Source organism: Gossypium hirsutum, chromosome D09 (genome assembly GCF_007990345.1).
Source record: "Gossypium hirsutum isolate 1008001.06 chromosome D09, Gossypium_hirsutum_v2.1, whole genome shotgun sequence".
Lineage (NCBI taxonomy): Eukaryota > Viridiplantae > Streptophyta > Magnoliopsida > Malvales > Malvaceae > Gossypium > Gossypium hirsutum.
This window is the reverse complement of record NC_053445.1, coordinates 44584718-44598911: the sequence shown is the minus strand read 5'-3', so window position 1 is coordinate 44598911 and position 14194 is coordinate 44584718. Positions and strand designations below refer to the sequence as shown.

The 14194-nt window shown below is 37.2% G+C and overlaps 2 protein-coding genes across 2 annotated transcripts; one reads left to right on the top strand and one right to left on the bottom strand.

The window, feature by feature from the left end:
* Positions 1-1121: 1121 nt before the first annotated feature.
* Positions 1122-2820, bottom strand: LOC107907696 (uncharacterized). The gene is made up of 3 exons (XM_016835027.1): positions 2788-2820; positions 1752-1907; positions 1122-1658 (listed from the first exon to the last, which is right to left on the bottom strand). Exons 1-3 carry the CDS (start codon positions 2818-2820, stop codon positions 1122-1124), a joined length of 726 nt encoding a protein of 241 aa, XP_016690516.1.
* A 124-nt stretch (positions 2821-2944) lies between these two features.
* LOC107908747 (ACT domain-containing protein ACR10) lies at positions 2945-12291 on the top strand. Its single transcript, XM_016836009.2, has 6 exons — positions 2945-3113; positions 8578-8796; positions 9109-9214; positions 9730-10064; positions 10539-10825; positions 11273-12291. Exons 1-6 carry the CDS (start codon positions 2960-2962, stop codon positions 11408-11410), a joined length of 1239 nt encoding a protein of 412 aa, XP_016691498.2. The 5' UTR covers positions 2945-2959; the 3' UTR covers positions 11411-12291.
* The last annotated feature ends 1903 nt before the right edge of the window (positions 12292-14194 follow it).

Genomic DNA, 14194 nt, shown 5'->3' with positions numbered 1-14194 from the left:
TCCCTTTCGTTGCTCCAGGATCTCTGGTTCATATGTTCCTATGGATCGAAGGGCCATGGAGGAGATGGCCAAATAGGTGGCGACAAGATGAGGGTCGGCACTAAGCGCCTCTCTTCCACTGCTTGTGACTTCTTTCGTTTGGTGTTTCCGTTTGAATTTCTCCGTTGAAGAAATCGCTCTTGAGAGAACGCTTATTGCTGTGGCCTTGCTTGTTCCCAACTTGGAGTCCTCCTTATCCCTCTCGACAGCGTTCCCTTCGTGGTGGAGGATAGTCGGTCCTGGATTGGATTGTTCTCGTCCATCCATTCTATCATCATCCCGTTTGCAAGTCTCGACCTTATCCCCTAACCGAAGGCTCTTCTCCAGAAACTTGCCCGTTGCCACCTCCTTTGGTCCCCCCTCCGAGCCATTTTCCAGTGTGGGTTCAAGGGTTAATTTTTTCCTAATAGAACTATCAGCTTTGGTCGAAATAGGGTTACCTTCCCATGCAACGTCCAATCTATGAGAGCCACCTCCAATTTGACAAACAGTTTTGTTGTCTAGCACATTAGGACTCTCCTTTCTTTTTCCTTTTTCTATAGTCTTCGTACTATGAACAGAAGGAAATATGTCTTATCAACATTGGAGACCTTACTCCCATCACATGGCCTAGGTCGGCTCGTATTTGACTTTCCCGTAGGTGGCCTGCCTTTAGGGTTTTTGTTAATTACGATTCCCTTCATTCCTTTTGTTTCCTTAAAAGTAAAGCCCCTATTCCTATTCGACCTTTTTCTTTTATTTCCATTACGAAATTTACCTTTTACAGTACCCATATTCTGGGTATCCTCCTTTTGGACTTTCTCTACTTTCTTTCCAGCATTTGGTAAAACTACGGATTGTTTAGTCTTGTCGTAATTAAGGACGACGCTCTTACTATTGCTCGAGTGGGCAACTTCCCACTTTCTATCAGGGCTGCTGACTTCCCTATTTTGTCTCTTACTTTGGACCAACAGCCAAGATCCAAAGCCATCTTCTTCAACCTTTTTCCGTTCAGGTGAAGCATTTGCTTGAGTGCTTTCCGTTCAGGTGAAGCATTTGCTTGAGTGCTTTAGGTACCGACGGCCAGACTTAATTTCAAACTGTCATCTTTTTTTTCTCTCCTCCTTGGTCGTTGCTGTTTGGGCTTCAGGACAATATTCCCTCCCATGACCAATTCTCCCACAGGAGAAGCATAATTTCTCCACGCCTTCATAGCATAATCTCTGCTTTCTTGCCTCCATAAATATTTCTTTCACCAGTGGTTTATCTAAATTAATCTCCACACAGATGCGTGCAAATTTACCCCTCTCCATTACCAGAATATAATTATCAACTTTCACCAACTTACCTATACTTGTACCAATTTTATGGAGAATACCACTATCATAGTACTCGATCTGAAGTTCAATCAATTGAACCCAAATGGCAACTTTGTCAAGCTTAGCTTCAGAAGCTCTAAACTTGGGAGTCCATAATCTAACAGTAATAGACTTTCCTCCAATAAGCCAGGGGCCTCCCCAGAACACATTATCATAATCCTCTTCTGTGTTGAAATTTATTAAGAAGAAGTCACAGCCAAGATCAATCATTTTCATAATCCCTAAAGGATCCCATAACTGAACCAGCTTTTGATTAAGAAACTGATAATTCCCAAAGACCTTCACAATTAACGCTTTTTCCCTTTTCTACCTGATTCTTCGTTTTTCACCTTGTGTAAGCGAGATATGAGCCACCTTAGTCGCTAGTGTTTCCTCCAAAGAATCCTCACCATCATCACTAGGAGCTTCAATATCCATGGAGTCAACCTCCTCTTGCAGGACCACTTGGCGTAGATTTTCCAGGTTACTACCTAGAAGGGAGTCCCTGTAGGATTTTTTCGACTTCTCAACCTGATTACACTCATCACCACCAATTAAATCACCAATTTTCCTAACACTCCAATGCAGTTTCGCTTCTTGTTCCCAGGAGAGAGTTTTCTTTCGAGAGTGTTATGGTAATTATGTCAAGTTTAGACTCAAAATATAACACCAGTCTCGTAAAAGAAGTGGTAATTATAGGTCTAATACATATTAATAAAGAAAGCTAATAAAAGCAAAGCAAATACAAGATGTGGTAGAAAGTCACCCTGATTTTATATTAAACATTTTATAATAATACAACTTATTTTATAAAAAAAAGAATTTTTTAGTTGTTTTCAATTAAATTAAAATTCATTAACAAATTATACTAACTCAGTTAATGTGCCTGTTTTGTAAAAGAAAAAGATACATGGTAATAAAATTAATGGCATGCCTCATAATTCATATAACATAATTAATTATTTTAAATATACGTCTATGTTTTCCTTTCATTTTCCATTTATTGTAAAGAAGAGGTGCACTATAAGCAAGTGGATGATCTCCATATTGTTTTCAACCAAATCTTTGGTCACAAATTCCTTCCATTTCACATTTAATATTTTAATAATTTGATTCTCACATTTTAACACAAATTAAAAATTTTAAATATTGTAAATAAACTTTTAATCGAAATATATATATATTCAAATAGATAATATTTTAAAAAAGGTAATAAAAAATATTAGATTAAAAATATAAATATTTTAATAAATTTAATGAATTCTTAAAATATTAAGGAAAAAATGTAAACTTACTTAAAATTCATATAGGTGCTTCCACTTGTTCAATGGGTGTTATTGGAGAGGTCTCCAATCCATCAATGGAAATTCAGAAGCCAAAATCAACTTTGGTTGGCTTACAAGAAGAAAACCTTCATCATCAAACACGCTCTCTTCCCACTCATCGCTTTGTCTTTTATCTGTCTCCACTCTCTACACCATTTCTACACTGCTAGAGGTTTTTTTTTTCTCTTATAGAAAAGCAAAAATCTTTCACTGTTCTTTTCAAGCTTTGAAGAAGAAGAAGAAGAAAGTAATGAAGATATGGGTATTCTACATGACGGCGTAGTTTTGATAAGTCAATCAGATAAAGAAGGAGAGCCAAGTGTTATTACAGTTAACTGCCCTGATAAAACTGGTTTAGGCTGTGATTTATGCCGCATCTTGCTCTTTTTTGGTCTCAGCATTGTTAGAGGAGGTAATCGCAATCTTTCCTTCTCTTTTACAAATGATTGTATGTCTTTACTTATAGCTGGGAAACAAGCTATGAAGAACTTGAGGTATTGGTTTAACTTATTAGGGAACTTCGATTTTTAAAGTTTTGGTTTTTGGGTTGTTTGGAGCAAAATAAATAAATAAATAAATTTACCTTTTTAGAGTTTTAATGGATGAGTATTAAATTTCATTTTATATTTTGTGGTGTGAAGATGTTGCGCGGAAGCGTGTGAAAGAGTAAAATTATTGTACTGAAAAATCACACTAAGTTCAATTCCCAGGAAAGAGAGGTGGATCACGAGGATCGCTTACATACCAGATCTTTCCTAGCCAGAATATCCCTCTATCGTAATTTAATAGCACAATAAATCACTACAATGACACTTGCAAAATATGCAGAACAAAAAATAAAGAACACTAGAATTTTAACGAGGTTCAGCAAATTTTGCCTACGTCCTCGGGCACTACCAAATATATTTCACTCCAAAAATACAAGTGAAAGTTTACAAATAGGGAGAGAGAACAATTGCCTTAAGTAGAGAATGACAAGTGTGGGATGAAGAAAGTAAGAAATGGTTAGGCCTATTTATAGTTGAGGTTTAAGGATCAACTTGCAATGTCCCTATACAATTAGGGACCAAAATTGCAATTATCCCATGCCAACTTTTAACCCAACTTGCCAACCAATATTACTTTCTACTTTCGGTGCCCACCCTTTTTGACTTTTCAAACAATGTGGGTGGGTTCCAATAATCTCCACCTTGAAGATTTGATTAGGATAATCTTATCTTCACACAATTCTTTCTGCCTTTGACAACAATACTTGATAGTGCCTTCTTCAACTGTTAAACTTGCAGGATATTAATCAAGTTCAAACAATGTTCGAACTTGGTTGCTGTTACCACCTTGGTCATCATATCTGCGAGATTATCTACAGTCTTGATCTTCTGAAGACAAATTTTCCCCTCTTCAATAATTTCCCGCACAAAATAGAATCGTACGTCGATATGTTTTGTACGTGCATGATAGACTTGATTCTTTGCTAAATGAATAGCACTTTGACTATCACAATACACGTTAATATGCTCCTGAACCAACCCCAAGGTTTTAGCCATACCTTGTAACCAAATAGCCTCCTTTACAGCCTCTGTTACAGCCATGTACTCGGCTTCTGTGGTTGACAATGCAACTGTAGACTGTAGTGTAGACTTCCAACTTATTGGTCCTCCAGCAAGTGTAAACACATAACCGGTGGTTGATCTTCGCTTGTCCAAATCACCGGCATAGTCAGAATCAACGTACCCAATAACACCTTTACCAAGTGTATTATCCTGCTTGAACAGTAATCCAACATCCACAGTCTTCTGAATATACCGTAGAATCCATTTCACAGCTTGCCAATGTCCTTTTCCAGGATTATGCATATACCTGCTCACTATACTAACTGCCTGTGAAATGTCGGGTCTTGTACACACCATTGCATACATCAAGCTACCCACTGCATTAGAATACGGAACTTGCAACATGTATTCTCGTTCCGTATTCGTCGAAGGAGATAGTTGTGCAGAAAGCTTGAAATGAGAAGCCAACGGGGTACTTACAGGTTTTGTCTGCTCGTTCATGCCAAACTGCTGTAGTACCTTTTTCAAATACTGCTTCTGAGACAAGCTAACTCTATCATGAGCTCTATCTCTCCATATTTCCATGCCGAGAATCTTTTTAGCTTCTCCTAGATCTTTCATCTCAAACTCGAGATTGAGTTCAGTCTTCAATCTTTCAATCTCAACTTTGCTCTTAGATGCTATTAGCATATCATCAACATATAAGAGCAAGTATATGAAAGTTCCTTCTTGTAGCTTCTGAAAATACACGCAATGATCAAATTTACTTCTTGTATACCTTTGCCCTTTCATGAACTGATCAAATCGCTTGTACCACTGCCTCGGAGATTGCTTCAATCCATAAAGCGACTTTGTCAGTTTGCAAACCCAATTTTCTTTTCCAGCAACCTTGAATCCATCTGGCTGAGTCATATAGATTTCCTCTTCCAAATCACCGTGTAAAAACGCGGTCTTCACATCAAGCTGAACTAGTTCAAGATCATATTGCGCAACCAAGGCTAGCAAAATCCGAATAGACGAATGCTTCACAACTGGAGAAAACACTTCATTGTAGTCTATTCCTTCTTTCTGAGCGTAACCCTTTGCTACTAATCTAGCCTTGTATCGAATTTCATTTTTATCAGGAAATCCTTCCTTCTTTGCATATACCCATTTGCATCCAATTGCCTTCTTTCCCTTGGGTAGTGTCACCAACTCCCAAGTCTTATTTTTATGAAGAGACTGCATTTCTTCATTCATTGCTTGCTTCCACTTTACACCATCAGGGTTACTTATTACTTCTGTGTAAGTAGAAGGAACATCATCATCTATAATTGGAAGTGCATAGGCCACTATATTATCAAAGCGAGCAGGCTTACGAATCTCTCTTCTTGGCCTTCTATATACAATTGAATCTTGTTGCTGTAGAGGTTCTTGGGTAGGAACCTCTTCATCATTTGTCCCTTCAATATTAGCTGGATTATCGTTAACCTTTTCAAGCTCCACCTGCTGCAAAGTACTACTGGTTTTGTCATCCTTTTGTGAATCCTTGTACTTCAACATGGTTGATTCATCAAAAGTCACATCTCTACTGAAAACAATCTTCCTTGTATCAGGACACCAGAGACGGTATCCTTTTACACCACCAGTTATACCCATGAATAATGCTTTCTTTGCTCTTGGGTCTAACTTAGATTCTTTTACATGATAATATGCAGTGGAACCAAAAACATGTAAAGAATCATAATCAGTAGCAGGTTTACCAGTCCACATCTCCATAGGAGTTTTTCCATTTATTGCAGCTGATGGCAATCGGTTAATTAGATGGCACGCATATGTAACTGTCTCAGCCCAAAATTCCTTGCCCAATCCAGCATTGGACAACATACATCGAACTTTCTCCAGTATAGTCCGATTCATGCGTTCTGCCACCCCATTCTGCTGTGGTGTATCTCGAACAGTGAAGTGTCGCACAATGCCCTTATCTTGACATACTTGTAGAAATGGATCATTTTTGTACTCAGTACCATTATCTGATCGAAGTCGTTTGACCTTTCGACCTGTCTGAGTCTCCACCATCTTCTTCCACTTCAGAAATGCATCCAAAACTTCATTTTTTCTTTTCATTAGATACACCCATACTTTTCTTGAATAATCATCAAGAAAAGTGACAAAATAGTGCATACCTCCCAAAGAAGCCACTTTGGTAGGTCCCCACACATCACTGTGAACATAGTCCAGAATTCCTTTCGTATTGTGAATTGCTGAACCAAATTTTACCCTCGTCTGCTTGCCCAGAACACAATGTTCACAGAATTCCAATTTGCAAGAATTTGCACCTTTCAACAAGCCTTGCTTCGCCAAAGTCTGCAAAGCTTTTTCACCAGCATGTCCCAATCGCCTATGCCATAACCTGGTAGCCTCTGAATCTGCATCTTTCGCAGAAGCTGTTGATGTTGATCCAATAACTGTACTTCCATTTAAATAGTACAAGTTATTTCTTCTAGTGCCTTTCATCACCGTCAATACCCCAGCTACTACCTTTAGTAATCCATCTCTCAAAGTGATTGTGAGCCCTTTAGATTCTAGGGCCCCTAATGAGATGAGATTTTTCTTCAAGCTGGGTACATAGCGAACATCTGTCAGAACTTGGATTGAGCCGTCATGGTTCTTCAATTTGATTGTACCTACACCCATTGTCTTACAGGCACTATCATTGCCCATAAAAACAACTCCACCTTCTAGTTCTTCAAGACTAGAAAACCAGTCCTTATTAGAACACATATGGTAAGTACATCCCGAATCCAATATCCACTCATCCGTTTGACATGCCATTGCCATGCCAACCAAGCTAAAGTCTGACTCCTCATCATGCTCCGCTACACATGCATTAGAAATAGACTTGCCCTTTTGTAACTTAGGACAATTCTTTTTCTAATGCCCTTTCTCACGACAAAAGGCACATTCATCTTTGGCGGGTCTCCCTTTGGACTTACCCCTTCTACCAGGTTTGCTGCTGTGTGAACGACCTCTTACTGTTAAGACTTCTGCAGTTGTATCTCTGTGATCTCTTTTATCTTTCTTTCGAGTCTCAGATCTATACAACGCACTACAGACTGCATCAAATGTGATTGAATCTTTCACATGAAGTAATGTGGTGGTAAGATGATCATATTCATCAGGAAGGGAATTCAACAACAATAATGCCTTGTCTTAATCTTCAAATTTCTCATCCAAATTTAGCAAGTCTGCTAAAATTTTATTGAATGAGTTCACATGGTCATTCATCGACATACCGGGTGCATACGTGAACCGAAAAAGTTTCTTTTTCATATAAAGCCTATTTTCAAGACTTTTCGTTAGAAACTTTTCTTCCAATGTATCCCACAGCTTCTTCGCTGATGTCTCCCTCATGACGGAGTACTTCTGCTCTTTGGCCAAACATAGGCGGATTGTACCACACGCCTGTCTATTGATCTTGGCCCACTCCTTGTCATCCATCTTGTCAGGTTTTTCTTCAAGGGCTATATCCAGCTCTTGCTGACATAAGACATCCAGGATCTCACACTGCCACATACCAAAATTATTGGTACCGTCAAATTTCTCTACTTCAAATTTTGCATTTGTCACAGTAGTCCTTGCTGATGACGATGCTGCTGCCATTTTTCTCCTCAATCCCAACTACTGTATACGTGAACAGTACCGTATACGTGAATAGTGCCATATATGTAAATAGTACCGTATACGTGAATAGTACCGTAAACGGTCGTATTCCCCAAGTACGAACCTGGCTCTGGTACCAATTGTTGCGCGGAAGCGTGTGAAAGAGTAAAATTATTGTACTGAAAAATCACACTAAGTTCAATTCCCAGGAAAGAGAGGTGGATCACGAGGATCGCTTACATACCAGATCTTTCCTAGCCAGAATATCCCTCTATCGTAATTTAATAGCACAATAAATCACTACAATGACACTTGCAAAATATGCAGAACAAAAAATAAAGAACACTAGAATTTTAACGAGGTTCAGCAAATTTTGCCTACGTCCTCGGGCACTACCAAATATATTTCACTCCAAAAATACAAGTGAAAGTTTACAAATAGGGAGAGAGAACAATTGCCTTAAGTAGAGAATGGCAAGTGTGGGATGAAGAAAGTAAGAAATGGTTAGGCCTATTTATAGTTGAGGTTTAAGGATCAACTTGCAATGTCCTTATACAATTAGGGACCAAAATTGCAATTATCCCATGCCAACTTTTAACCCAACTTGCCAACCAATATTACTTTCTACTTTCGGTGCCCACCCTTTTTGACTTTTCAAACAATGTGGGTGGGTTCCAATAGAAGATGTATCTACGGATGGGAAATGGTGCTACATAGTGTTTTGGGTGGTTTGTAAACCCACGACAAGATGGGAATTATTGAAGAAAAGACTAGTTGAGGCTTGCCCTTGTTGTTCTTCAGCTTCTGAGGTTTTTTTTTACCGTTCTGAATTGCAGCCACCTAAGCCTCCTGATGTCTTTCTGCTTAAACTTTGTTGTTATGATAGGAAAGGCCTTTTACATGGTAAAACTTTTTTCTTCTTTTCTCAACATCTTCTCTAGTTTCAATTCCTACCAAGGCTTTTTTGTCTTGAGTGATTTATCCTTTTCTTAGATTCTTTCTGGGGTTCTGCTTTAATGGAAAATTAACTTAAATATTGAATTATAGAAATCCAAGTTCGCCTTTTCTCCACTGTTAGTTCAGCTATCATAAAGGGTATGAAGAAATAGTTTCTTCATAAAAGGGTCATTTTTCTGAAGAACTTAAGCAGTCAAATGTGATTGAAACTAAAATCAGTGAATGAAGTTTAGATTGTTTTTTCTTCTTTTCTGGCAGATGTGACAGAAGTTCTGTGTAATCTGGAACTCAATATAAAGAAAGTGAAAGTATCAACCATTCCAGATGGCACAGTGATTGACCTCTTCTTTGTTACTGATACCAGGTTTTGTTTCTTTGATAATTGATATGATCTCTCCGAATCAGACTACCATGTGAAAACTACTTTTGTGTGTCATGTCATAGAAGTTTTAAGTCCATTCAGTTTATGTAATATGTTTGATAGCCAGCATGAGTTACGCTTCTTTGAAATGACTATAAATGTATCTGGAATCATAATCACATGCACATCTAAGTAGGACGTTTCTTGTCTTGGTTTCAAACTACATACATATGAGATATGTCTACGTCTATAAGAATATTCTTAACATCCATTTTGTAGAGAGGGTTAAGGGATTCAGATCTTAAGTGAAATGGACGAGAATATATTCTCTGATAGGACAATACTTGCAAATTGGAAATGATTTTAGAACGATTTTATAGGTTATAGTAATTATAACTTTATGAGCAGAGGCATATTGCATTTTCACCTGGAGTTTTGACAACCCATTTTTAGTTTTTCTTAATTTTCGAAATGTAAGGCCCTTCTGTAAGATTATCTATATGTTTTTTTTAATCTAGGGAGCTATTACATACGAAAATAAGGCAGGAGGAGACTTATAAAGCGTTGGAAGATATTATGCAGCGCATTGTGATTAACTTTAATATTGAAAAGGTTGGACCTGAAATTGCTGCATGTTCTCAGGCATCGCCGTTTCTCCCATCTGGAATAACAGAAGATATTTTCCACTTAGAGGTCTCCAATGAACTCCCAAGTATATCACTTACTTCCAACAATGTTTCTGTCGTGATGGACAACTCGCTCAGTCCTGCTCACACGCTTGTTCAGATTGTTTGCCAAGACCATAAAGGTCTTCTATACGACATCATGAGAACTCTTAAGGATTACAGCATTCAGCTATGTAAAATAATTACTATATAATAAATTGATGTTCTACTGAACTTTTAAGTTATAGGCTGCCAATGATCATGGACAGTTGTCTGATCTTTTATGTCTGCAAGGGTTGGTTTTAAAACCATTCAAGCTTGAATAATTTACAATATTTGTGTTATGCTCGTATGAATATATCTATACTTGTTTGAACATTTTGATATTCAATGGGTTTTATTCTTCCGTCATTTTCACGTGGCTTTAGTTATATGTGTTGCCAAGTGCCCCATGAATTGATAAAACTGCTCTTGCTATGCTCCTATAAACAAATGTTCAAGATCATGGTGTGTATAGCTTAACACAATTGACATTATTCCTTTTGAATTGTGGAAGCTCCTTTTTACTTGTTTAACTGTCAGTTACAAAGAGAAGCATGCTTTTGCTCATACAAGTAGGCACTAGTTTCACCATTTTAATGCCTCAATTTCACAATGTAACTAGATTTCATATGGACGCGTCTATATAAGACAAGGAAGTAAGTGTGAGATTGATTTGTTTATAATGCAAGCTGATGGGAAGAAGATAGTTGATCCTAGCAGGCAAAGTACATTGTCCTCGCATCTGAAGATGGAACTGCTCCAACTCCTCAGAGTAGCTGTAGTGAGCCGGGGTCCTGATACAGAGCTTCTGGTAGCAAATCCAGTAGAGTTATCAAGCAAGGGCCGGCCTCTTGTTTTTTATGACATTACCCGTGCTCTCAAGATGCTTAACACTTGCATCTTCTCGGTACCTCCTCAGCTCAGTTTTGGCAATGCTTTCCTGCATTTTGTTTGCCCATGTCAATAAATGCATATTTTTGTTACTTATAACTAGCTTGCAGCATAGGGATTTAGAGTCGACATCATCTAGTTGCATGTTTTTCCCATCTTGTCTGCGGTATATTGTATGCACCAATTTGAAAATTGATGATGGGTTCAATTCCTACTCTGATAAGGGGATTGTGAGAATGCAATAGTATGCTTATTTGCTTCTCTCCTACTCATCATTGCTGTTTCTTATATGGTGGTGGATATACTACATTTTTACTGATAGGCTACCTGCTTTTCCAAACTTATTAAATGCATATAGTGCTTGATCAGAATAAGAACTAACTTATGTGGAGTCAATTAATGTTCCTCTGTTTTTCTTTTACAAGTTGCATGTATAACTCTTTTGTGCATGCATGTATTTCAGGCGGAGGTTGGGAGACATATGATTGGAGATCGAGAGTGGGAAGTTTATAGAGTTCTACTAGATGAAGGAGCTAGCTTATCTATTCCAAGACAAAAGGTCGAGGAAGGAGTTTGGAAGCTGTTGATGGGTTGGGAATAGCTATGATTACAGCATTCTTCATCATCAATGGCCATGGCCAGCTTGTATAGTATACTTTGCCCCGTCACACTGCGCAGTCCAGGTATATTATGGGTCATATGTCATTAAAATTTCACATCTTACTAGTTTCAGCTTGTTATGAGGCTAAGCTTGTGCTATAGGGATGAGTTCACAACAAGAGATAAAGAGTACGCTCTTATGGCAGTATATATGTTTGGAAGTTGTGTCATAGAGGTAGATATCATGTATATCTCATTATGTAAAGCATCTTCGGAGGACCTATTGGGTAAATATGAAAGCAGCTCGACGAAATTTCTAAATCTATTTTACTTTTCCTGTACATTAAAAAAATGCAAAACATGTCTAACAGAACAGTGATTTCCAGTTTCAGCTTATTGCCATTTCTGCCCCAAGATGTTGCCAGAGATAGTCTTTGTACCTCTTTTGTCTTCAAAACTGAATAGCTTCACCTGATATTGATGGACAAAAAACTGCGTGATACGGTTGCTTGAAAGTGTAAACATGTTTTTACTGTTTGAGAAAGGTTGCCACTGACACATGATCCGAATCAACAGATCCCAGAACTTGCTTCCAAGCAGAACGTTCTTCCTAGCAAAGATACTGGAAATTTTGTTCTTGAATTTGCTTGTTGAAGGTCTCTCTGCTGAATAAAGTATCATCTAATGGAAACTATGGTTTTCTTCCAAAAGAGTCCTCGAACTTTATCTATTTAATATCCCTTATTCTTTATCTCTTGATGTCCAAATCAAGAGATGCCGAAAACTAGTTATAATCAAGCATATATATTGTTAAGATTATTGATACGAGTCACAAAAGCCCAAATTCTTGAAGGCGAGGCCCAATAAGCAAATTCCCAGTCCAATCAAGAAATCCATCCATACTTAGTTGAAAATCAGGCCAAATTGTCAAAGTGGCCCAAGTTGTAAAGTTTTATTTTTATTTTTATTTATTTATTTATTTATTTACTTAGTTTAAATTTTTATGTCAATATTCAGTCCAAGAGTCCCAGATAAAATGACCTTTGACCAAATTTCCATATTAAAATAATTAGGAGTTTTTTTTATTTTAGTTTTCTAATTAGATTAGGACTAGTTATAAGGCCTATTTAAAGGCATGGCTGTCCACCTTGTTAAACACTTATCATTATTATTAAAATTTCAGATTTGTTGAGAGCAGAATTTTCTTTGAGTTTTCTCCAAGATTTCTCTCTTGAGTTTTCTTTAGAAGTTGTTTTAACAATCTTGTGATTGTGGGAGCCATCTTCAACCTTCTTCTTGCCATTGATATTCTTTGGAGGGGAGATTAGAGCCGTTTGAAGGGAGTTGTGAGATCTTTCGAAATTTCAAGGCTTCTTAAGACTTATCTTTTAATTTCTTACTGTCAATTCTTTCTTTATTTCTACTTGTGCTGAATCATTATCTAATCTATTTTCTGTTCTTATTGTGTTTTCAGCCTTTTTCTATCTTAAGGAATCAGCCAAAAATCTCCAATTTCTAGGGTTTTTCCATACTCTTTTGGGTGAAATTAGATTGTCGAAATTTGGGGAAAACTATCTTGGTGTTCAATTGGGCAGAATCACAATCTCCTTGAGGGTTTCAAGAACCCTAACACTTATTTCTATTCTCAATTTGATTCTTTGCTGATTTGGGGATTTTATTTCAGATCTAGAAATTCAAAGTTCTAATCTTTTAATTTTTCTGTTTCGTTTCGGATCTGATTGTTTAGGGTTTTCGTAGGAGTTTCCCGTGACTTGACAACTCGATCTTGGTCCGCGCGTAACCCCGTATCATTTGGTATCAGATTTTGGGCGTTTTGGGTGTTCTTGGTTGATTTCTAAACTGATCTCAATATTTTAAAGCAAAAACAACAGTTTTACCCAGAAAAATCTTTCAAAAAAATTTTATTTGAGTGGGTAAACATTGTCAAATTGATCTGAAATTTTACATACATATTTGTGGCACTGTGATTGAATATAAAAAATTTATTCCTGCAAAAAATCAGTCAAAAAAGTCAAAAAATCGAAAAAAAGACGAAATCCAATAAAAATTTTAAAAAAATTCAGCGGGTTGAGTTTGGTGCCCAAACTTTCCAGATCAAAAATTAAATATTTAAGGACATTCGAGATTTAATTTTGTGATTTTTTGAGATCGGGAACACCTCGAACGAAGTTGTCAAGTTACTCCACAGTTTTTCGGGTTTTCTGTTTTCAGCAATTTTTATTGATTCTTAGCTGTAGGTTTTCATTTGTTTGCTTTTTATTATCCTTTTAAAATATCTAACACCTTCTTGTTTCTTGTGTTAGTAGGATTTAAACGTGTGCACAATCCTTCCTCGGTGCAACACGAATCACTTGGTGTCTCGTCAGTTTTTGGCATCCTAGTGCAAATTAGGATTCTTTGGTAGTTTGGTTCACACTCTCTAATTGGTTGATATAAACTCTGATAAAGAACTCACAAGATTGAATTCGACCTCATTGAGAATTTGATTTTTCTTTTGAGTGATTAATGGTGAGGTTTGCTAACTTTTATTTTTGAGTGTTGAGTGTTTATTTTTTACAGTTTTGAAGATGTCTAAAGGTGATAATAGTGATGCACTTATGAAAGTCCAACAATAGTTAGACGGACATACTGCTGCAATCACACAAATAAATGCTACACTTCAAGCATTGAATACTACTTTGAATGAGGTACGAGTGAATCAAAAACATCAATATCGAGATCCAATTAAGGAAGATAGGGATAACCAGCCCCATAGGTGCAGCCC

Excerpts from the sequence above, each read along its gene's own strand:
- LOC107908747 (XM_016836009.2), top strand. The coding sequence starts at position 2,960 with ATGGGTATTCTACATGACGGCGTAGTTTTGATAAGTCAATCAGATAAA. Across the intron at positions 8,797-9,108 it reads TAGGAAAGGCCTTTTACATG|ATGTGACAGAAGTTCTGTGT; the intron begins GTAAAACTTTTT and ends CTTTTCTGGCAG. Across the intron at positions 9,215-9,729 it reads TTCTTTGTTACTGATACCAG|GGAGCTATTACATACGAAAA; the intron begins GTTTTGTTTCTT and ends TTTTTAATCTAG.
- LOC107907696 (XM_016835027.1), bottom strand. The coding sequence starts at position 2,820 with ATGAGTGGGAAGAGAGCGTGTTTGATGATGAAG. Across the intron at positions 1,908-2,787 it reads GAGCGTGTTTGATGATGAAG|GTTGAGAAGTCGAAAAAATC; the intron begins GTTTTCTTCTTG and ends GAGTGTAATCAG. Across the intron at positions 1,659-1,751 it reads AGGAAACACTAGCGACTAAG|TTTCTTAATCAAAAGCTGGT; the intron begins GTGGCTCATATC and ends GGGAATTATCAG.